Source organism: Chroicocephalus ridibundus, chromosome 5 (genome assembly GCF_963924245.1).
Source record: "Chroicocephalus ridibundus chromosome 5, bChrRid1.1, whole genome shotgun sequence".
NCBI classification, from domain to species: Eukaryota; Metazoa; Chordata; class Aves; order Charadriiformes; family Laridae; genus Chroicocephalus; species Chroicocephalus ridibundus.
In genome coordinates, this window is record NC_086288.1 from 75,041,691 (window position 1) to 75,067,421 (window position 25,731).

Here is a 25,731-nt window from a genome sequence, read left to right on the forward strand (position 1 = left end):
AGCTGGAACCCCTTCTGGATACCCAGAGGTACCAAATAAATGGCCTAACTGAGGCATCTTCTAAAGAGTTGTTTCCACCAGAGCCTAGTTTCACAGTAATTAATGGATTAAAACGTTTCTCTGGGTGTTAGAGCTCACAAACCTTCAACCCATTGCCAAAAAAATTTTTGTCCCTCAGCAGCCACATGTCACAGGGACCTTGAGAATCCCTGAAGCTTCCCCACCTTCCAACAGCTACCTGTCAGCTGCCAACTGCCAGAGCCCAGGTCTGCTTTGCTGGGGGAAGCTACCGTGTTATCACTCGCATACTCTCCTTTATGAACAGAAAATACTGAATTCCTCAAATTCAAGATATTATCTTTTGACTTCTGTTCTGATTTTTTCTTCTTTTTTTTTTTAAAATCTAAACCACAAAAATTATCTAAATTAAATATCCTTTTTCTCTCTTCTAAAAAGTTATGTCTGGGTTTTGGGAAGCCAGATTTAAAGAGCATTAAGTATGCTTTGGATGAAAATCTTAATGAGAACTGGCCAAGTTTGATATTAGGTTCTAGAAAAAAAAAAAAAAACTATAAATTTAAGGCAGCTTAAAAGACAGCTGCTCTAAAAAAACAGGCCTGCCAGTATATTTTGGATGGTCATATATAATGGTCAAAATATGACTGTTACCAAGCTCTTCCTTTTACTGTAAGTGGTGTTGGTTTTAGTGATGCAACATGTTCTGCTTGTTAAGCTAGATACGGGTTTCATTTGATGAACATTTTCTGCTGAACTTCCACAAAGGCCAGGATAAATTTTTCTGATGCATATGTCCATGTATTCCAACATGGAAAATTTTAAGTGCTAAGTTCTCAAGAAAACCAGTATCTCGACTCTTACAGTCATTGTCATGTCAGGAAATGCCAGTTAGAGCAGCTCATATACTAATGGTTAATTTCTGTTTCCACCTAGAAATCCTGAAGCCCGTTTCAGCCACAGAATTTCTAGCACGTTACTTATGTTGCTTCCGTGTCACATCCACAATTAGTGGTATCCACATATTATTTTCAAGGTTCTATAGCCTCTCACATGGCATTTCCCCCTATGAAGGAAACTTCTTGAAGATGTCACTACAGTCATTCCCAAGTAAAGTCTGAACTGTAAATCCCAGCCTTCCTGTAACCATACCAAGAGAAGCTCAACAGTGACATGTAGTTTCTGTTCACCTCTGTAGCACCCACTGGCACAGACACAAACCTGAAGCTCATTTCTACATCGGAATCTGTTGAGAGCTCTCGAAACACTTAGGTTCATTTATTAAACTAGCAGAACAGGAATGGGTGTTTATAATCATTAAACATTTTACCATCTAAAGTTCTTTTAAACAGCCTGAGTAGTCCTGAACGTGGCAATTTATGCATTGAAATGAGAGGACAAAAAGGTAACATTTGTCAGTTCACACTTTGCACAGTCACAAAGCCGTTCAAGTCACTCTAACAATATATTCATTGCCTTTTTGCTCCAAAGCTAAATCTCCCCTAAATGATTAAAACCAGGTTCAAAACCAAGCTAGTACTGCGCTGCTAGAAGAACCCCCCTCCGCCCCAAGACATAAGGGTTTATACATGGCAGTGAGTCAGAGGTCCAACCTCCCCACCAGGAGCCCCCATGGCCTCAGCCCCCTCAGCTGGTGATGTACTTTTGCAGGACATCACAAAAACAACCTGAGTTTGGGATTTTTTTCTTTCCCAGGGGAGCATCTGGCTCCTACCCACGGCTGCGGACCTCTCAGGGACATGTTCCCACCCCACCCCAGTGCTGGTGGTTCTTCATTCCCACTCCTCCCCACAGTGTGGGACATACCCGTAACACTTTGGGTATGGACAGACCTATAAAACTAGACCCATAATCATTTTTTTTCTTGCTGACTGGATGCCTGAAGTGGCTGCTCAAGGCCAGGCGAGCACCACCCCGGGCAGACAGGAGGGCAAGGGAAGAGAGGGCAGGGCCACAGGAGCAGTACCCACGGCCTGACTTACTGCAGACGGGACAAAACCACCTATTTAAAGCCTCTGTGAATGCATCTGTTACTAAAGGCACAAGAAATAAATTCAAAATTCAACATGCAAAATGAATACCAGGGGAAGTTAAAAAAATTAACTCAAACGCAGAGGTGCAAATTTCAGAGCTGAATGCAGTTAAAGGTTAATGGAAGATGGTTTTCCTTGGCACTCCACACACTTATTGTAAATAGCTGATTTCACCATTTCCGCTGTACTGCCACTTTTCCTTTCTCGTTTGAACTTAAAAACAGGAAAATAGTTATGAAGTCACTGGAATTACCAGGGGACCAGGGGGAGTGCAGTAGTCTAGAAAGACTAAGCTTGCTTTTGTGATTAGCCCAGTTTGCCACATGTTTCTAACAGCGCTAGTGCACATACAGCTGTCTAACAACAGTAAAAACTCAGTACAGCGGGGTGTTCTCACCAGCCACACCGTTCATTGCCATCGAGTATTGTGGATCATAGAAAGGTTAGAGTTGGAAGGGACCTTAAAGATCATCTAGTTCCACCCCCCTGCCCTGGGCAGGGACACCTCCCACCAGACCAGGCTGCTCAAAGCCCCGTCCAGCCTGGCCTTGAACCCCTCCAGGGATGGGGCAGCCACAGCTTCTCTGGGCAGCCTGTTCCTGGATGCCAAGAGGGTTTCCATTTGGTATTAACTCAGTGCAACAGTAGCTCCTGCGAGGTAGAAATTGGTTTTTTAGGATTTTTAAATACAGAAGACTTTTGGTAAAGGTAGCTAAGCATAGAAGTTCCCTGTACAAACCCTGACAGCTCAAGCGCACAGATATTATCAGCGCCAGCTGTTAATATTGACAGCTCCACGATAAGTTCGCAACAAACAGGTTTGAGCCCAGGCAGAGTTTTGTGAGAGATCCCTGCTGGGCTAGAAACAGCCCAGCAGCATTGCTCAACCTGGTTTAGCCCTTCCACAGCAGCCTCTCAACTCCACTCCAGACGGGCTGGCTGCATTTTGGACAGAAGTCACTGCTAGCGAGTCCTGGGTTCTTTTGTAGCTATCCCCTTTCAAACAAGCTCATAAGAAGCAACTTTGAACTTCTGTGCAGAAATGCATTGGGACCTCTTGAAAAAATAAAAAAAAATAAAAAAAAAGGAAAGCAAACTCAAACCAACCCAACAGCTGAGCCACCTCCCAGTAACTTCAGCTTTGCCGGGCAGCAGGAGAGGCTGGGGCTGGGCTCCAAACGACCCAACAGCTCGCTCCAGCTCTTATCTCCGTTTGGCCACACAGCCTGTCCTTGACCCCATCTCACCATCACGTTGGCTCTGCCCACACATTAGGACAGTCCACGTCACTGACCTGGCAGAGAAATGTTCTCACTTTGCCTGGGTTAGCTTTCCGGTAGCTGCGAGCTGAACCAGCCTTCTGCAGGGAGAGACCAGCACCAGGAGTCCAGAGCAGGACCTTCCTCTGGTTACACTGCATCATGTCACTTCACACTTGCACTACTCGGAGGAATGGAAGAACTGCTCTGTTCTTCACATAATCAGCTAAGCATGATTTTTTTTTTTTTTTAAAACCAGAAAAGGAGAAGCTACTTTCAGTTGGCTCTGCAGTAGTTAAGCTATGAGCCCCTGCCTCATGTGCTAAAACCTAACTCCAAGTTTCTTCCCAAGTTTACCCAAAGAGTTTGAAAACTACATCAAATGGGTCTTCAAGAGATACTTCAGAAAAATACATGTATGTCCAGTTGAGATTAAGCTAACAGACTCCTCACCTCACCAAAAAGGAAAAAAAACCCAAACCAAGGAACAAAATCAAAACAAACCACAAAACAAGTCTTCAGAATGTTCCCTAAAACACAGAAATCCTACAGGATGTTTCCCCCAGCAAACTACCACATTCTGAATATTCCTTACACCACAACGGCAGAAGAGTCCAGCTCACCCCTTTGGTACCTACACAAGGATAAGACAGTGACCCTTCACCCTGGGAAAGGAGAGAACAACCTCGGTACCAATAACTGGTATGAAACTACAATGTGCCATATTTAGCCCAGTTTCATGTGCTTAGACTTAACTCTCCAAGATTACTAATTTTATACAATTTGATTGAAATAAAATTTCATTTTTCTTTCCACCTACAAGGAGTAACAAAGAGGAAGAAGGAGCACAATTACTCTTGTCCTCCATGCAGGTCTCTTCCCTCCATCTTCAGCACCACTTCCCCTCCCCCCTTCTTTTAATAACTATTTCCATTATTCTAAAAAAAAAAATAAAAATAAGATAATCATGTTTACACTAAGTGACCTGTAAAATATCCTGTAAAAAGCAAATACATGACAGGCTTCTTCTCATTAAATATGACATTGATAAAGTATTCCTGAATTTTATGAAGTTGCAATATGAAATATTTGAGAGAAGAATCCATGCCAAGACATTTAATTATAAAAGTTACCAAAAAAAAATCAAGGTGCTTATTATACATTAATTAGAAGACTGCACAGAAGTTTAGCGGTGAGAATTTCACATATAAATTTCACAATTTCACATTAGATGACAGACATTCACAAATCCCATATCAAATTGCTTTGAAGATCTTAAAGTAATTCCTTAGCAGAGAAAGGTGTTCCAAGCAAGAGTTTAAAAAACCCAACCAAAGCAAACCCAAAAACCTGGCTCAGAGCCACCGCTCTTACTGAGATGAGCCAGACTCAGAGTTAAATGCAGTATTTTTAGATTAAATGAGTGCGAGCAGGTATTATCCCACGAGAAGAGAATGTTTCTGGCAGCATCCTAAGACAACTCAGTGCTTTTTTCTGTACACCAGCCTATAAAATCACCGCATACCACAACAGCTGAAATAAAATGGATACCAATCCTAGAAGATTAGTTATAAATGCAAGAAAAATTGCTATTAAAGCCTGCATTAGCAGTTGCAGCATAAATCCATAACTGTTATAGTTTCCTTAACTTCAGATTTTTCTTCTCTCAAAAGTTTTCAAAGACAATCATAAGTTTCTAATGTAAAATCAAACTGATTGGGTTTGATTGATCAAAACCTAATCAAACTGATTAGGTCCTTAGGTATGTCAAACAGACCAGAAAAAAACAACATTAAACCACATCAGGTTAATTCTACTCTAAATTCAAGGTGCATTTCTAAATTTTATTTTAATCTTTTTTAAACGAAAGGTTGATAATTTTAAGATACCACCATAATATGCAGGATTCAATAAATACAACCATAATTGCCACTTTATTCTGAATAGCTAAAAAGACATATCTACCCCTTATATACTCTTCTGTCCAATGTCAGATAACAAAGCAAGGTCACGCAGATTATCTGTTGAAACTACTCTTTCCTGCAAGGGCAGAACTTGAAGTACATACTTGGAAAGGTCCTCGGCCCTGGAGGACTCTCTGACTACAAACATTTTAAAGCTTCTCTTCTAAAAAGGATGCGAAGCTGCAAAGAAGCCATAAAACTCAGTGTCAGGGGGTTTATTTTTCCTATCCAAGTGATGTCAGGAGGAGGTTTATTGCTACCTCCCCAGGAAAACAGAAGTCATCGGAATGGAAACACAGATGTTACGTACCAGTATATTAATATTTTCAAGAAGCCCTTGTTGAGAAGAGTTCAACAAATTAAAGCCATAATTGATCAGCTGCGAGCTCTTACCTCAGACTGCAGGTGCTGGATGACAACCGTTAGCGCTTCAAACTTCTGGTTACTGCTTGTCAGGAACTTCTTCAGCTGCAGGATGATTCCACTTTGGGCCTCGCATTTTGTTTTGTACTGTGTCAGCTCGGCTGGTTTTGTGCCAGGCGAATGCGTGCCCGTGGAGGCTTGAGCCTGGACACACGAGCTCTTGGGACTCCGCTGCTTGCCCTTGTCAACTACAACAACAACAACAACTAATTAATACGCACTTCGTGTTGAAATCCCACCAAAACTTAAGAGACAGGTGCAAAAGAAAGTAGTTAGAAATCCTTATAAACACTCCCCTGAAATACTAACTGGGAAAAAGGGTTACTGCAGTCGCACGGCAGAGCAGACCCTGTCCTCTGCCAGGTTGTCTTCTAGCACCATAACCTCGTATGCAGCATTTGGCACTTCATCCTCACCTTCGCGTCTTCTGTGGCTTAATTTTCAGCATACTCTTCACACCATGCTTTAAATAAATATTTTCATAAAATGCAAGATCTCTCATCCTACCTAGTAACTTATTTCTAATGTGACAGTTGACCACTTTAGTTTGCAACATGGATATAATGTTTCTTGCGCTCTGAAGTATTGCTGAATACAAACCCATTTTTCCCCACGTTTACTTGGTCTTTTCCTTCCTTTCAAAACTTTCATTGCAAAAACTCCCCCCTCCGCAGCCCAGGATTGAGCTTTATAAACTAGAGGGGTCTTGCAGCATTTCTTAGTGTCAGCAATTTCAGTCACAAGGATGAGACTTTAAAAAAAAAAAGTTCCAAAACTCAATACATTGCAAGTTTGCCCTGCCACTGTTCACGGTCCAAGAATTACATCGTTGATTTAATATTCCTAGTTGTGTTGCAACCTCAGTCCCTTCACAGTACACAGTCATCTCGTGTCAGAGGAAACCACATTACACATCCAGCGCTCGACTCGTAAACACGGCGGAGGTTACAGGCGTCTCTGGAAGGGGAGCCCAGCTCTGCTCTGCAGATAGGGCCAGTCTTCCCCGTTTGATCCCACGGGGAGCGAGCAAACACTTTTGCAATAAAAGGGCTGATGCAATACATAAGTATCCCTTGGCAATTTAATGAAGACATCCAAGCAGATTACTTTGCACGGTTTCAACTTAACAAGATTTCTTCAAGATAAAGTGGGAAAAAAAAACAACCGACGCGAGAAGTGAGATTTGAAGAAAAGAAAAATAGGAACACGCAGAAAAAATGAGGGACAAACTAACCAACTAGAAGTAGTTGCTCATGAATCCTTTCTAAAGTCCAAGCACCCGGATTGCAGGTTGTCAAGTGATTCTGGAATTGTCCCAGAGGTGTAAGGGTCAATCACTCAACTGGGGATGGTATCAAACTGACATTAACTGAGAAGCAAAGCTTTTGTTATCGACTGACACATCACCTATTGCATTAATACATCAGCCTTGCACAGCCTCCACTTGTTTTCAAAGCATTTGAAAATAACTTTCCTGTTCAAAACACTGATGTCCTCTGTGCCTCTCTCACAGAGCCTGGTATAAAGGACCTCCTGAGCCTATTAATTTTCCAAATCAGTCCTCTCTGAGCAAGATTTCCTGCCTTCCCTCCTAGTTAAGAGAACTGTCAGCATATCATGCTTAGACGCTCCTGTATTCTAGATTTCCATACACTTCTGCTCAGAGATACTGACTGTTCAAGGGTATATTTTCAATTAGAAACATACTGTCTTGCAGTTTAATAGGAGAGCTGTTAAAATGTGTATCAACACGATAACCCAAATCAAAATACAAATCTGTAGGGGAAAGATCAAGCTTGGCTGCCAGTTCTAGTTGGCTTATTTTTACCATCATTTTAAACTAGTGTGACCACTTGTTTCTTCACAGTGCAGACATAATGATGTCCTTTGAGTAGACCTCTTTAAGCAAATGACAGTTAACATTTGAGAACAACCATGTTGGATTTCCAGCAATTTTATGGAAAATACTGGTTACTTTCTGAAGCTCCTTCAATAATCACAAGAGACAATAATCGGGGGCGGGGGGGGGGCGGGTAAGAGCAGGGACTAGAGAATAAACACGTACAGTCGGTCCCTCCCTGCCCTCCTGGCTCACATACTCCTACTCTCTCACGTATTCCACCTCCCTTCCTGAATGCGCCACTTACAATAAATAGAGAACTAGAGCACTCTTCTTGATTTAAGGTTACTGGGTAAATTCACTCATACAGATACTAATGTCATCATTTAATTAACTACACGAAATGACTTTTACATCCATTTGTAGGATCTTGACAGAGCTGCATTAGACCTGAACAGATGTTTGCAGAAGATTTTTGAATTCTGGGAAAAAAATTATACCACATACTGTTACCTAATGAAGTTATTTAATTTAAATACAGTGATACGACAGCAAACCACAAACGACACAGGGCTCCAGAGTTCACAAACGACACTGTTTGCAGAGTTCAGCCTTTGTCAGTTTGCCATTCTCACATCATTGCTTTTATCGTGGCACCCAGACTACCCCGTCTTCTCCTAGAAGCTCATTCAAACATCCAACCAAGCCAACCCTGGATACTACGCTAAAAAAAGCTGAACAAAAACCATGCACTAGAGAAATTCAGTGACATTCCTGTTGGCAATTTTATCATAGACATGTGCTATACGTAGCCACTTCAAACACTGAAAAGCCTTTCTCGGCCGGCATGAACCCTCCGTAGCATGAGCTGCCGCTACAGATTAACACCAGTGACACTCCAGTGCTTATTTATGGCCTGCGTACCTCTGGGCAATGACAGATTGTTTCCAGATTTGTATAGCAGGCATGCTGTGATGTCAAAACAAAAGCCATGCTTTCATTAAAACAAAACATCACGAGTCTAATTACTGATACCACACAGCAGCGATGGGCTCTAAATTAAAGACAGTACTGGTTACCAGAGCCCAAAGTCCTCCTCGTTCGAGCCTGTTTACTTGCCACCCTTACCCAGTCAGACTTGTAAAGCAGAACCATTTCCACCCTTTGGTTAGGTTCTGGACTCCTCTCCAGCAGGCTCAAAAACACTGTACCCAATCTAGTTGAAGTGCTCAATTTCTGAAGACTAGAAATCAAATTCTCAAGTACTGTGCGTAGCGCAGTAACCACACAGAATCACCATGTAAGGTCCTATCCTTCTTCATACCAGTGAAAAAAATAATAATAATTAGCAGTGATTTTGCAAAGATTAAGCCTTTTTGATCACTGAATCATTCACAGAAGATTCAATATCTCGCTGGCAAAAAGAATAGCCCATGACCTCGGAAAAGGTCCAAAAATCCTCCCACTCCGTCTACAGCCACTACACGGATGGCAGCAGCCGACTCCAGTTCTTTGGGGAGAATATTGGACCCATCCCAAGCTTTTCCACAAAACAAACCATTTCCCATACACAGCTTCTCTAGATAATAGGTGTTCAAAAGCAAGAAATACACAACTATCTGTACAGCAGGGTGTGTTCCGTAAAGCTACATTTAAGCACTGGGATGTCACCTAGAATTTAACGTTGTACTTGGCTGGCTATCTCGGAATGTGCCTGGTGCCGCTGCTTTCCTGAGCCTCCCTAGCTTGTCCACTGTTGCAGGGTTACCAGAGGAAACATCTATCACCCACTTTTTGGTTTGCAGAGCCAAACCAAAGCCTTCCTTTACTTGTCACATAGTAGGAAGGTCTGTGTAGTAATGTCTACACTGGCCAGAAATTATTTTCTTTAAGCAAGAGATTCGGTTTCTTAAAAAATTACATTTCTCGAAAGCATTCCAAATAGCTTAGACAAACTACTTGACAAGCACAAGTAGGCACAACCTCACTTCTCTCCCCACACTTTTGCAGCCACCATTCTCTTACCCCTAAGCACCTTCTTTTCACATTCCTCATCCAAACTGTTAGCTTCCACAGGTTTCTCAAAACCCGTGTGTGTCTTGCGTAAGCATTTTTCAAAGAAAAAGCCTTGCTCAACATTTTCTCTTGTAGGAAGATGCAGGCTGGTAAAAACTCTATGCCTCTCCTCCATTTTCTGGAAAGCTTTGTCTACACAGGTTAAATTGGTGCTCACTTCTTTGATCAGTAAGACCAGATCAGCCTGAGTATTTAATCGGGCTTCCATTTCTTCTCTTACTCGCTGGATTTCCTCAAGCACAGTCCTTATATCCAAGTGACTGGACTTCACCTCCGCTTTGAGATCTTCTTTCACCTGCTGCTGGCTCCTCTGCAGTGCTAAAACCCTTCTGATTTCCTTTTGAGATGTTTCCACATCATGCTTTAGCTCCTTCTGTCCAGCCTCCATGGCCTCCTGGCTCGCTTTGACTTCTGCCAACAGAGCAGCGAGGCACTCCATCCCGATCCCACGGGAATCGCAGCACCTCTTCCCGTCTCACAGCTTCCAAGCAGTCCGGGATATTTGTCAGCAGGTAGCAGATTTCCCTGGATAGCAAGAGAGCCAGCACATAGCCCTCGGTATGGTATCCCACCTCAAGCTACCCTGTGCTGCTGTGAAGGTACCAGGTAAAAGTCTCATGCAGGGTGAGATAAAGGCACTAAATAAAATACTTCAATAAGCAGGGCACGAGAGCCAGAGCTCCTTCTCAGGGCTCAGCCAGAGCACTAATCAGTTTAATTGGCAGATTATGCCACACCTGAATTTTTTAAAATCTTTTGCTGACATCACTGTACGTGGGACGTCACCCCCAAAGCCACTCCCAGCAGTCACTTGATCTGTGCATCAATCAAAGTATGCCCGGGCATCAGCAGCCAGGTTTGTTGCAAGGCAGCCAAGCACCGCAGGAACACGGCGGCCCTTCCTTCCCAACACAAAGGCTCGAAAGGAGCCCGAACTGCCTGCAGGAGCTGAAAGCCAAACACTTCAACAGCGCTTCGTTGTTCAACAAGGTGATTATGCACCCATCCTTCTGCCGATGTTTGCGGCGAGGGTTCAGGAGTATACGGGTGAGCACCTTGGACACTGGCCCACTCCCTCTGAACGCCCTCCTCATTCCCACGGCTAGCAATGCCCTCTGCACAATCTTTGGACAAACCCAGATCCTGAGGAAGCCCCTCTGGTCCACAAACAATAAGCAGTTACCAGAGTAATACGGGAAAACTGACTAATGAGATATTTTTGGCAGGTTAAGGAGGCTAAGCCTTTTAGATACCAGGTCTGAGTGTTAACTTTTCTCTGTAAAAGCTGAGGCTTCTTACTTTTAAGAGGAGAACTCATCACAGGTCTAAGCCCCATGTAGAAACAAGTAGATTAATGACACCAGGCTGTTAGCTGTTTTGTTACACAGAGATTTAATTACCCAGTCGTCAGATTCAGTTTGGGAAAAAAAGTGACCAACACGATGTAGATCTTGGTCTGCAGAAGGCGCCAGTCTCTGCCTTCAAAGAGGTGAGCTGGAATTCAGCACAACACCTGGGACTCAGAGCAACACACAAGATGGAGCTCAGGTGAGCTTTTGCACCACACCTTTGGTCCTGTCATGACTCCAAGATGGTTGTGGAGGCAATGATGATCCCACAGAAACCCCAAAACAGAGGACCTATGCTATCCATCCAAAACCACAGTAACCCCCATTCATCAGCACCGTTTTGGGCTGGAAAGTGTTACAGAAAATGCTGATAGTCCATGCATGCACAGACACAGCGTTTCCATCTCACCACACTGCTACCGGCCAAAGAGACAGTATCTGCAATGTGGGGAGTCCTGCTCGCAATGGAAGTTTACTGCTCACTGTTCCAGTTCACCTCCTACGCTAGTCCGGGCATACTCGTGGGACCAGGAAGGTATCAGAGACACATCCTCCTCACAGAGCACCTCACGCTTGCAGGTATCCCCCAACTGTCCTGCTACTGCAGCGGTATCACAGCCCCTGCTGGACACAATGGTGGAGCTTTTTTCCAAGGCCAGACACAGGCTTTCTGATGGGATTTCCCCAGCACCTACAGGCTGCACGTGTAATTTCTACCCCCGTCAGCCCCTTGCCCCGTTTCTAGCTGGACAGCTATCCTGACAGCTTCTGAGCATTATGAGTCACATACAGTCACCACTAAGGACCAGTACACAAAACAGGCTGCAGAAACACAATTGGAAGTCTGAGTCCAGGTAACGCCTTTGACAAAAGATTTCAGTAGGTGAAGAGAGCCAGGTGTGAGCATGAGCAATATTTCTGCACCCCTAGACCAACACCTGCGGTAATTCAGCTCAGCAGTGTACCACATCGTCCTAAACTTCACCATACCTTAGTGGTTCTCAAAAATCTCATGAACGGAGGTGAAGCACTTGCAAAGACCTTGTCAGACATTTCCTGGCAGCAAATTCAGCAGAACTGATTTCCACTGGTTCAGGTTGATACAGGTAGAGAATGGGTCTGTCTGTGTAGGAGGGAGGGTATTCACCAGGTTCTCCCACGTAACCACCCAAGACCTAACTCTTCCTGAGAGCCCAAAGGCTGCAGCCTCCGTTCTACACATGTGTGCACACACCTCAATTGCCAAGAGCTCTCTCTTATAATACAGTACACTGTGAAGAAAAGTTCTCCATGGAAACCAGTCTCTTGCTCTATATGGAAACATTAATTCCATCCAAAAATGTAATCGATGTGTTCGGTACATTCCTCACTCAAACTAAGAGGTCTGATCACTAAGGACATTCTGGTGATTTGTAAAGATCACCTTCTTCAGGTAGGCTCCAGGCAGGTTTCCTTTGCTTCCCTCCAATCTGGAAGACACTCTTCAAAAACTTATCTAAAGTTAAATTTGTGAGTAGATACTACAAAGCAAACAAAGTCTACAGAGGTTGCTGGTACTTTGAATTTTACAACCTGTCTCAGAAAAGCACCATGCATAGTTTTGAAGTTAACACAGAAACTCGCCAAACCACAGTAACAGTTATATTTTACAGTGTTAGGTAATACAGTGCATTTGAAACATGAAACAAAAGAGTTTACACAAAGCTTACAGTGAATCATACAAAAAATCCATCCCTTTGACCTTCAGGGTGGTTTCACGTTCTATACAGCTGACCAGTTTGTACAACTAGGACTGGGGTCAGACTTAAAACGGCAACCAGATATTTTCACTTCCCAAATGTGAAAGAGGAAGCATCTAGTTACTTCTATATATTGACTTTTCCCTTTTTCAAAAAGTCTGGTTTATACCTAATTATAATTTGTAACTGAACTCACACCCCCACTGCAAAAAAACCCAAAACAGGAATAAAAAAATCCCACCCTTGGACTTCTTGGCATGAGGCTGGCAAAGAGTTTGAGAGCTAATGAGAAAGACCGTGTTAAAAATGAAAAAAGGGAGTAAGGACTAGAGAGGGCTACAGAACAGAGTACATGCTACATATAATAGAAGGGAACACTTGGACAAGAATATATCCTTGCAAGGTAGGTATTTATGAAATCAGCCAAGTTACAATTAGAATACTGAAATAAAGGTAAGGAAATGCTGCCAACATATCCCACAACACATGCTAAACCGAGTTATGGAAAGCATTACAAAACATGTATCCTGTACAATATTAACATTCACAAAGTATTTCTAGCTGACTGTTCAGTGGAGTTTTGAGCTGGATCAAGTTTCTCTGAGTACACTGATAAACACTAAAGTAAACTTGAAGGTCTACCTGTTTTTATTATTTCTGAAGAACGCAGAGCTACACTGCTGACCTCCACTCTAGATGCTTTATCTTTTCCTCCCGTGAGCGTGTTAGTCCCAGCGATGCAGTACTGCATGACCCACGGGTCTGATTCTGGGATTTTTCCCTTCAGGAACTATCAAATCTCGGTCTCACATCTGAACCAGCCCCCAAGTGAGTACATAACTTCACCTTGTATGTTAATCTTTACACAGGTAGTTCTCAAGCCTCAAAAAAAAAATAATAATCTCTACAATTCTGCCACCATGCTTCCCCCCCAACACAATGCGTACAAGCTATTTGAGCAATGCAACAGAAAGACCGATCAACCATTTGATCTCACGGATTTGATTTTAAGGGTTGCCTCGTGACAAGCTATGGCACTTCAGAGAGGGAGACTTAAGAACATCCATACAAATAAGGACGCCATTGGGTTTAATGTGCAGCAGTACATACATTATCTTTGTGAAGACCTGGCTGTCTGTAAATTACCACGCTAAATTCTTTCAGAACTCCTGCTCTGGGCTATAAACCCAGGAAGCAGTTTCAGACAAATATACAGGGAGAGCAGTCACAAAACTAAATTAACGGTGTCTGCGGAGGGCTTGACAGGCTAGACTTGGATGGAAGCTTTCCAAACCCCCCAGCCTCTCCACAGCTTGGTCAACCGTAATTTTCACCTGCATGCAGCTTGGCAAGTGGCGAACACACACACCTGCTGTGCCGTTTGGAGTCCAGGCTGGTGACTGTACAAACACAGACTCCTGAAGAAGTGATGTTCTGTTCCTAACCTCTGCCTCAGGCCTGTCTAAGCCGGTGCAGACAGCCCCAACTTGCCCAACGTGCGCTAAGCACGTCAGTCATGAGCCAGTCCCAGTCCACAGGAAAGCGACTTCATTTTTCAGAGCTGTGCCTGAATAATTTGCCCAGCTGAAATTCTGAAGATGCTGCCATATCTCAGAAACTCTTCTAGCTACTTATTCAGATGGTTTTGCCTCAAGAAGCTGGGGGAAGCGAAACAGCACTTCTCGTCTTGCATCTCCTCCCCGCATCAATGCAGCCTGAAGCCCAAAACAACTAAATGTTATCCAGAGCAGAACCACAGCTCTCCCAATTCCTTTACTCTTAGAACAGAACAGTTTGGGTTGGAAGGGGCCTTAAAGGTTATCTACTCCAACGCTCCTGTGGTGAGCAGGGACATCTTCGACTAGATCAGGTTTCTCAGAGCCCCATCCAACCTGGCCTTGAATGTTTGCAGGGATGGGGCATCTACCACTCTGGGCAACCTAGGCCAGAGTTTCACCAGCCTCGGTGAAAAAAATTTCGTCCTTATAGCTAGTCTAAATCTTCCCTCTTTTAATTTAAAGCTGTTACCCCTTGTCCTATCACAACAGGCCCTGCTACAAAGTTTGTCCCCATCTTTCCTGTAGCCCTGCTTAGGTACCAGAAGGCCATTATAAGGTCTCCCCGGAGCCTTCTCTTCTCCAGGCTGAACAACCCCAACTCTCTCAGCCTGTCCTCATAGGAGAGGCGCTCCAGACCTCTCATCATCTTCATGATCTCCTCTGGATCCACTCTAACAGGTCCCACATAACCTCTTGAGTTTCCCTTCATTAGGGTCAGCCACTAGCCCATGTTCAGGAATATCAACTTATTACATCTGTCAAAGGTTAAAAAAGCTGCAGGAACTGAGCAAAATTTAACTGCAGGCAGGTAAAATCTGACCTAGATGCTTAAACTGACTCAGCAGGATTAAAACATACAGAGCAGAAATCCTTCTGCCTTTTTTTGCAGGGGTACAAACATTTTTCAGCGTATTTTTCCTTAAATGCTGGTACAGCCTGGAGGTGGAGTGCAGAATCATCACATATTATTCCAGGCACTCAGTCTGACGTACTGCTTCTGAAGCCTGTGTCTGTCCTCTCATGCCAACTCATCCATTGACTTACAGTATTAGAGCACTGACTTCTAGCCTCAGTACAGTATTTTAAGTACATTCCTTTTCATTCCTCACTTCTAGCCATGGAACTGGATTTTCTCTTTGTACACATGACAGCAAAAAGGAAAGGGAAATCTCAGATGTACTTACGTACTTCAAAGAGCTCTATGCCTGTTTAATGTTTTAATCGCATGCTTAACACACACATATCTTGCAGCACCGGCCACACAGGGTTTCACGCTGCTGGAGCAAGTCTCTTCTGAAGCAGAGCCTATTAGCATGTCAAACGCTTCCCTGTCCGTTACAACGCTGGCTATTAGGTAAGAAACCAAATGCTTACGGACCACACCAGAGCCCTGCAGCCTAAAGCTGTTCCCTAGAAACTATAATACACCACATGCAGCTCTTAGTTAGCTTCCTGCTTGTTGGCACAACAAACAGACCACGAACAAGGGCACCCTTTCGTTACAGCATACTTTACACAGAAACAGGGGTGAAAGAGGAAACATGCAAATACAGGCAACTGTGAAAAAACCAAGAGACAGCAAACAAGGCCAGCTTTCCAACCACACACCTTTATAAACAAGCTTTTGCACTATCTCCACAAAAGGCTTAGCAACCCCAAACAGTCCTTAACTACTTCTGCACAAGAGTTCTTCTGAAGACAGAGTCATAGAATGGTTGGAGTTGTAAGGGACCTTAAAGATCATCTGGTTTTGACCCCCCTGCCATGGGTAGAGACACCTCCCACTAGAACAGGTTGCTGAAAGCCCCATCCAGCCTGGCCTTGAACACCTCCAGGGATGCCAGCCTACTCCTTGACAGTTAATCTGACACACCTTCATACTCTGCCAGGCTCAGAGGTGATAACCCACAGCAAGTAGCAAGCCCTCCACCCTGCAGTGTGATGGTCTGGACCTTTTCTGTTGGGTTATGAGCATGGCCTACCACCTTCTCATGAGGGAGAGCGCTCTCCCTGCAATCAGGAGGCGCTGGAGGCCACTATGAATCCAAGGCTAGCAAAATACCAACAATGCAAGTGTGACATTGCACCAAGGCTCCTTGATAAGCCTCAGTACATCATCTTTCCAGTTCCTACCCCAATAAACTTACCCACACAACAGCCTTTGAAGCAGGTTCCCTGTGTGTACAAGCCTATTAAAATTAACCATCCATAAAGACCTCAGTATTTCTCAACCCAAAACTCACCTTCATCCAAGTGATTAACTTGGATGCAATTTACGTTTTAAAACCTACATTAACCTTATACTGAAGCATTGCAAGGAGTTAGACTATGATCTAATGCATCTGAAAAAAATGCATTACCTTCCAAATTGCTGGTGGCTTCCAAAATAAAAGCACAAAGACAAGCGTTAGCTCAACTCACGTCATCGCTGTTCAACCAGCCTGTGCATTTTTTAAAGAGCAAGTTTTCAAGGAAAGCCCCGTGATCAAGACTCTCTTGAACTGTGCCCTACACTGTCTTAGTGTTACACGTTTCTTTGTCATTTCACCAGTAGCTCTTTTTTTCCCCAGTCTTGATGATGACAAAGTTAGTATTGGGTGAGATGATGTCAAATGGCCACACATTTTATCAGCCCCAGTAGTGCTGCACTGACAAAGTCAATGACGAGGGCAGGAATGAATTTAAAAAACACTTCAAAACAGCAACGTCCACATTTTCTAGCAGATTAGAAGATTGGAAGGGATAATCTTTACAAGTCACGTTTTACAGAGGACTTAAAGGAGTCCCAGACTTAAACATTAAGTGCATAATTAATGTATCAGACAGATGTCTGCCTGTTAAATGCATAGTACGCATGGAAGCCTGACTAATACTCTGAAACCTCAGCATTGTGCCCATGACACTTTTTACCTTACGTACCACAGGCCTACCTCGCAGAAGCACCAGTCGAGTTTTGAACACTTAATATACAATTACACTTAATATACAATACACTTCTGCCTTAATATTGCATTCACAATATATTTCGTCCAGTTTAATGGAACTGTAGCATCTAGAATTGAATTAGTTTCTCATCTAGCCAGTACACATCAACTACAGAGATAAAAACGTAGGTAAGCCCACCATACATTCAGAGATGACTGCAAACTAAAACAAATTTGAAATGCTATGCAATTTACAGAAGATGACTCTAATATGCACCAGCTAGACTCCCAGTGGGTCAGGGCTGTTCTGGTTATTTTCTAAATAACTAAGAGCAATATTGATCCTTAATTTCTTGGCTTGTTCTGAACTAGGACAAAGCCTGACACATGCTAGTTAACCATACAGCGCTACATACCACTGTCTGAAGGGAAAAGGAGGGGGAAGATGGTAGAACTAGTTGATTGTATTATATATTAATATATATATTAATAATGCAAAGCCTAGAGCATGGATGTTTTGATACGAAAAGGATTGGCTGTACGTACACTAATGAAGGACCTCTTTATCCACCTTAATAAAAAAAAAAACACACCTCAGTGAGTGATCCATTTTTAAGGACGCAGATGACAACAGGATGGAGAGTAATTGCATGATGATGTGTTATGGTATGATGATGCTTTGGCCAATACGGGCCAAGTTTGTGAGCCATACCTCAATCTGTTACCCTTGGTTTAGACATTTTAATTTTGCTACATTAGTTCATCCCATACACCACAGGCAACTTTATATCTTTGAATTCTCTAGTTTTTCAAGAAAAAGAGTTGCTATATTGGAAGTTAGCAATTTTGTTTACATAAAGGGTTTACATTTAAATAAGTTTTAGTTCACGTATTGCTCTAAGTAGCCAGACAGACATCTGAAGCAGTCCTCTTTTTTCCATGCATACCTTCTTATAGTTCCAGCTGTGCCTTGTCATCCCCGAAACACACACCTGCCCAAAGAACCAACCGCAGGTTGATGGTTGGACTCGATGATCTGAAAGGTCCCTTCCAGCCTAGGCAATTCTGTGATTCTATGATTCTATGTTGAGGACCGATGTTCCTTACTCCTCCCTGCTCTTACTTCCACCTCCTGCGCAAGAAGTTGCTCCTTGTTGTCTGGTGCCCTCTACTGCTTCATCACAAGTACAGGACATAGCATAGCTTTGCCCTTCATTCTGCAGCTTTTCACTACAAAGTCAGGACCCAGAGTCAACTGGGACAGGGAATCCCACTACAGTTAGTTCATACCATCTGCAAGCCCTTCCCAGATCCCATTAATTGCTTCCCCAGCGCAAACTCTGATCCCTTCTTACCTCCACATACTTAATTTTTTGCATCACAAATTTATTCTAGATCTAGATATCAAATCTGGCTCCAACATCCCTAGGTTTTAACAGCTAATTGCAGGAAGAACTCCAAACAAATCTAAACAGGATTCTTGTAGCATAGAGAATTAAGATTTTAAATTTGAAAGTAACTTTCTGCTAATATAATATGGAGGTCCACTTTGTTGCAATAAAGGCAAAAAAACCCCTCCCATAACCCAACCCAGAACTAATTTGGAACTTTACCTGAAACACTGAACTTCATTTCATCAATTGTGCCTACCCCTAATTCAATGTAGCAATTCCTCCTTCACAACCAACACGCAATCAGTTAACTGCCAGAATATTTACTAGCTCAGCTTAATGTCACATTCAAGAATTTGATATTTCTCTCTAGTTTACTTGAGCCACTCAAAGTAGTCTTTCAGAGTAAGAGTCTATGTAAGGCTCAGTAATTTGCAAGGAACCATAATCTTTCCTTGAAAACAAGTGTACAAGAGACCTGTAAAATACATTTTGACCACAAGACCAGCACATTAATATGCAACATCATCGCTTGTGCAGTATCCGCGGCTCTCTTGGATGGAGAGGATGGAGTGGCTTTTTAGTTCAAACTCAGAAGCTATTTATTCAATCATACTAGTATGAGCTGATGTTACATGACTGCAACAAATGTCACTGGACTTCAGCATGGCACTGAAGTGCTGCCCAAAGGATATTATGGAAGAAAAAGTAGGACAGGCAGTGGGAACTTAAAGAGCCTCCACAGCCTTGGTTATATTTTGTATTATTGTCTTTGTGTCAAAACTATTTCTGAATGTATCCAGCAACAGCTTCCCATGTTTACAAAACTCTACATCCATTTAAAGACAAATAAATACAGATTAGACTCAAATTCACTGATGATGTTCTTTAAAAAGCGAGGTGATAGCACTTCTAAGCATGTAGGAAGCACTATAATCAGTGCTAACTTATCTATAAGAATCACACTTTACCTACCAAAAGATCACTATAAAGTTCAATTCTAACGTTTTCCTCATAAAACCTATGTAATTTGTAATTTCAAGTTACAAAATAAATAGCTAACACCCAAATTCTCCTTTTGGTACACACATACTAATTTTTTAGAGAAGTCACAAATTTCTGACTATAAAATAGAGTACAGAACAATTCAGAGACCAAGCTAGGAGATGAATTTTGCCCATGGCTTTAAAAAAAAAAAAAAAAAGAATAACCAGTGATGATATAGGTGTGATTAAGCTTACAGGTTGGAAATGAACTGAGAAGAGCAAAGTTTACAGTAACTGTTTGACTTCCCACATCCCTTCAAGAATCAGTTCCAGAGCTCTTAGGAGCTATGTAGGAAATGCCAATGTAGCATCGGCACAGGTTGCCCAGAGAGGCGGTGGAGGCCCCATCCCTGGAGACATTCAAGGCCAGGCTGGATGAGGCTCTGAGCAACCTGATCTAGTTGCAAATGTCCCTGCTCACTGCAGGGGGTTGGACTAGATGACCTTTAAAGGTCCCTTCCAACCCAACACATTCTATATATTCTATATGACAAAAAAAATAACCAAGTAGTTACTTTGCGAAAAGCATTAATCCGTAGCATCATTTCCACACAAGAGAGCAGAGGCACACGTTTACCCTATTTGCAGAGGACTGCCCTGGCATGCCTAGAAGATCACGTAAGAAAGTTGGGTTAAACTTTTTCTACATGTAACTAGAGGATTATTTATTTCTACAACTGTTTCATAGAGCTTGGTTAAGACTCTGAGTTACTCTACACCAGTACTGTTTTTCTAAGGCACTAGAAATGGTATTTGTGCATATCCACTGACATTGGGTTGGTTCACACAGTGCAAGTTACTTTTACATATATATATTTATATATATATATAAAACTATTCCAGTTTACAGTTTAAGCACCTGTGCTATTCATTCTTTTGATTACACATATGAATACAGTTAACGTGAAGTAAAGTCTCTGCAGAATGAAGGAAAATTTAAGCAGCCACCAAAATTAGAGATAAGCTCACAACTTTAAGAAAGTGTATTTTAGGAGGCAGCAGCATACCATGTTTTAAGGAATATCAGCATAGTTGAACATGTGTCTAAAATTAACCTTGAAACGGTACTTTAAAGCTACCCTAGCTGTGAAACACAATTTGCTGGTCAATAGAGTAAAATGGCATCGTAATAGAACCACTTCAGTTGCTGCTGGTGAAAATCATCCATGTGAACTCAATCTTCCATGCTTCAGTGCATGCGGAAGACAGAAAACATCCATCTCAAGTGCTCCATACCAGCTCTAGGTGCTGCTGGAACATCCCCTGCTCAAAAGACACACCAAATGGACTTACACAGTTCCTGGCAGGCACCATGTCATAGTTAAGGACCTATTTGTGTATTTCCTGTTATGTTAAACCGTTTTCCTGTTATTAAGCAGCAAAGATGCCTCCCCAGGGACATGCCTAGAACATTGCACACCATTGTTTGAGGAACAGCCTGAGCGCAACCCAACGGAGCCCCTGTGGAAACATCTTGCCACGCTGAAAACAAAACAGAACAGGGCAGCACCCAGCACTTCTATCAGCCAGGAGATGCCCCTTTGAGAGGGGCACAATCCTTCCGCTGCTTGCTGACCACCCCTGGAAGTCAGGGGCTTTCTCTTCCCAACAACTCCTAACCGAACTGCACAACTAAAGATGGCTTTGCAAAGGCTGCCCGGCAGGCACCAGCGCTCCCCTCAGGGAGGGATCGCTTCCCGTGCCTCCTCTGGAGTCCAAGCGGTTCCTGGGGAGGAGGTTTAAAACATTCATTGCATCTTTGCATTTAATGTTCCCCCAAGGCTCTTCTGCTTAAGCTGACAAGGAGCTATGAAGGTGAAAGACTTACATTTTCTGCTTCATTGGGTGGTGGGCAGGGAGACAGGGAAAGAAGACTACAGAAACTTTCTTGAGGAGCTGATACCTCAGGTAACTGCAGTGTTCACTGGGGGATACCTATAACTTACCGCAAAGACCAAAACCCATATGTAAGGTTAACCCCCACACAAGATTTCTAACTGCCAACACCTCTACTCATGCCACCAACAAACACAGCAAGAAAACTATTCACTGCACATTACACATGCATCTCCTCTTCCCTGACCCTAACTCCTAGCTGAGAGGTCCCTCCTGAGGCACAGCAATACATGTTTAATAGGGTTAAACCTGCAACTGGTTTGTATTAGGACTTTTTTTTTTTTAAGTGGCAAAAAAATCCCAATTTGATAAGCAGGTGGTAGTTTGTACAGTAATACTTGTGGAAAGAAGTGAGCCTTGATTTTATATTGGTTATACAACAAGTGGCCCATGTTTATGGCTAAGAAAAGCAAAGTTTTCTAGCCTTCTGTTTTATTCAGAGTATAATAATTTGCAGACAGCTCTATAAATAAGCTCACTCGTTCTGCTGAAAGCATTCCCAGTATTCCTGTTTTACTACTTCAAATCTTCAAAAAAGCTCAGAGTCTATTCTTGTAATCAGTATAAACATAAAATTTTTAATGATTTCAGTGCTTCTGATATTAGCAATATTCACACACAGATAAAATAAAGGCCACCAAAATATCTTGAGAGTTTAAAAACAGCACTAAAGAAGTCATTAATGAGTATTATTTGTAACACTTCCCTGACTTTTCTACTGAAGGATTGCTAGTTCTCTTTAAGAAAAGGATGAGCTTTCATGAAAAGAATTTCACCGCAGATGTTCCCAGCTGTCCTGTTTCCTGCCTAACTCAAAGTATTTCCATAACATCACATACAAACTGTTCACACGAGCATCTTGAGGAAGAACCTTTACTCATTCTAAATGAATAAGCAGCATGCTACCATGACAAGAAGTAGCAAAATTAAACTTAACCAGGAGCTGAAGACAGGACCCAGGGTTATTAGCACCCTTGCTACAACCAGCAGAGATCAGTAAAGATGATACCAACAGAAGGTTCATAAATAGCAACTGTAAAGAAGTATCTCAGCCAGATACAAGCCAGGTTATTTAAGGTGGGTTATCTCTACATTTGAGTACATGGACAGCTAAATTGAACAAGACTTTTTTTTTTTTTAAAGAAGATTTAAACATGTAAGTTATACTGCTGATGCATTCATTTTTTTCAGATCAAATGCAATTTTCTTCTCCCTGTAGGATGAAGGTCTGAAACAATACTCCCATTAATTTAATGGGGAAGAGCACTGCTGGTGGACATGGTCAAAAAAGTGCTGGTGATAGCACTAACTGTAATCTAAATCAATAATTAATAATTCTGCAGCACTAATTTACCATATTATCATGGTAAAAATAATTGCTTAACCTCCCCTTAAAAATAAGATTTAATTCAATCAAATCTTTCTGACAACACCACATTGGACCAGAGAGAGTAGAAACATCTAGAGAAGACCAAACAGAGGTACAGGTGAAGTCAGCCAGCTTGACCAATGCAGCCTTCGCTGCATTTTGTTCTGGGGGAAGACAAGCCAAGAGAGATGGGGTCTGCTTGCAAACAGTTTTCCAAATAAGTTAGTTTTTGGTACAGTACTTGGTGAAACAGTCAAGAGCTGTCTGAAACACCAGCACTTCTCCCAAAGGCATCACATCTATCAACTTTGGACCTAGGTTCTTCCTATGCAACATGCCACTCTGAGATTAGAATTTTTTAAAATAATAAAAGCAGTGGAGACATTGCTTCATTACATGACACTAAATTAACAGCCAATCTATAATCAGAAATTGTTATATCTTGCCATTGGTTGCAATGAGAGTGGTAAGTGTGGTTCCAATCTATCCAGTACTGCCTCCACAGCACTTCACATATAATTATGTTTAATTAATTGAAGATGCCAGAAACTTTTTCTGCCTTTCACTCCCCTCCCACATCAGAGATTTCCGTGCCAACAAAGAAGGAGTAACACAAAACAGTCAGCCAATTGGCTGCAAATACTCAATACATTGCATTCTAGCTCTGAAATTTCATGGTATTATTTTTCCTCAAAGAAGCTACTGCTTTATGCCTTAGAAAGTTCAAATTAAAAGGACTGAATAGGTAGTAAGGCTTTATTTGTCTGAATGCTGCAAGCCATTTCTGCTATGGAAACAGATTCATTTGCACAAGCTGCAAAACTGGTAGAGACAGCTTTTAAAGGTTTAAGTCCAGTTTTACCGCACTGGAAATCCCCCGAAGTAATTTAAAAGCTATTCTGGTTTTTATGTGCAATTGTAACTGCCTGTCACTTCCAAACCCCAACCTACTTCACAGCAGTGGGAGCTGCAGCCAGGCCCTTTTCACCTATGAGACGTACCAAGGGGGAACAAACGCACACTTCGAATATGAAACAATATTAGAAGAGAGAATTTTCTAAGTCTTTGATGTTTAGTCTCCAATTAAGCGTTCTATGAAGTTGAGCTTGAAGAAGCAATTCTACTTATTTCATGTTGACAAATACTTGAGGCATCCTTCGCATATAATTAATCCCTTTAAGTGAAGGAATAACAAAATCCAACATCATTCAGTACAGCAGAGCCAGAATGCAAAAGCTGCCACACATCTGCTGCTGTTCACAGCACTCCGGTTCTTTCTCCAAAGATTTTTTTTTTTTGAGCAAAGCTCCTCATTTACATTCATTTTCACGCACAGTTTAAGTGTTAACATCACATATAAGTTATTGGTTTGACTTTGGTGTGGTTTTTGTTGGTTTGTGATTTTTTTGGTGGGGTTCTAGGGGGATTGTTTTTTTAATTTTTCATTTATTTTTTTTTTTAGCAGCTCCTTTCTGCTCTCCAGGTTTCCTTTGAAAAGGCCTAGAGTTACCTTCATTTTATACCTATTGTAAATGCACCGGTTGGATGAGACTTGTATAGAGTACCATCTATACTTACAAACTCCAAAACACAGAGCCCTACCACCTGAAAATAAGAACCTCCATTTAGCTATGACCTACACACCTACTGAAGCTTTGACCTATTAAGACTGAAATCAAGCAGATCGGGCAGGTCATTTAGTAGCCAGTCTTGACTAGATTAAGCCAGGAGGCAAAGAGTCTCACTGACTTCAACAGGAACATGATTAAATCCAAAACCCCTCATGACGAATGCTTTCCAGCTATTCAACTTCAGCTCGGAAGAGATAAGCTGGCTTTACTTCTGAACTATATTTTTCCTTGGTAGGTGACACAAATATTTAACATACTCATCTTGTATCAAATCTCTCCAGCAGACTTTCAGATATAGAATAGTTAGTAGGGTTGAACGTGTTGGGTGTCTTTCTACAGTTCTATATTAAACTGTAGCATCAGATATTAATCAGTACTTTAGCTATTCTTTGGGGGGGAAAAAAAAAGGCATGTAAACAGTTAAGCAACTCATGACACCTGAGGCTTTCAGAATTTCAGAAGAGCACTGCTTTGCGATGCGCAGAAGTCATTTTGTAGTTCCCAATGTGATCTGACACAGGATTTAGGGAAGAAATAGCATTGGAAAAGGATGTCATCTGCTCAAATAAACAGGTCTGTGACATTTGCTTGTTGCTACCAAGGCAAAAAGGACATTTTTAAAATTGGTATTGCTGAAGGTTGACATCGGCTACTGCTTGTCCTCTGAGACACCTCTTATTCCCAAGGTAATAAAAGAGTAACTAGGTGTAGTAAGCAACAGAAGTCACCAGAGAGATAAGAGCACTGAGTACTGTTTGCTTAGAGGCAGAAAAGAAAGAGGAAGAACAGCAAGAAGGGCTGGATGAAGACATTTTGAGACAAAACAGTTTACCACAAAAGCAACAGTACAGTTCAGTATACAATCCTTGAAACACTCTGAACAAAAGGCACAAGAGCTTTGACCTCCATTTGCAAAACTAGTTCCTTGGCTAGAATTTTATCTTTATGCAAGAGACAACATAAGTAACTCAAAATGACTATTTTGAATCATTCATACAAGAATGTCTTTCTCTGGCAGTTTACACAGACTCATAGAGAGATGATGATTTACTCTGTCACACCACTGATGCGTGAAGAGCCTAAGAGCACTTTAGTCACTCTTTGGTAAAAATCTTTAATGCTTTGATAAAGGAAGCAAATGTTATATTTCATCACCGAAAGACACTGCTTCATATTTAACTCATATCCATCATGTT

At 42.1% G+C, this 25,731-nt stretch overlaps 1 protein-coding gene across 6 annotated transcripts in view; it reads right to left on the reverse strand.

Moving 5' to 3' along the window:
* MTUS1 (microtubule associated scaffold protein 1) overlaps positions 1 to 25,731 on the reverse strand; it is a 126,824-nt gene that overhangs the window by 25,284 nt on the left and 75,809 nt on the right. For 5 of the 6 annotated variants that reach the window (XM_063335414.1, XM_063335416.1, XM_063335415.1 and 2 more), the window contains one exon: positions 5,686 to 5,903. In XM_063335414.1, coding sequence (XP_063191484.1) covers positions 5,686 to 5,903 — 218 coding nt within the window. Of the gene's footprint in view, positions 1 to 5,685; positions 5,904 to 9,580; positions 10,086 to 25,731 lie in introns of those variants that run through there. The other variant, XM_063335417.1, reaches the window with a different exon arrangement.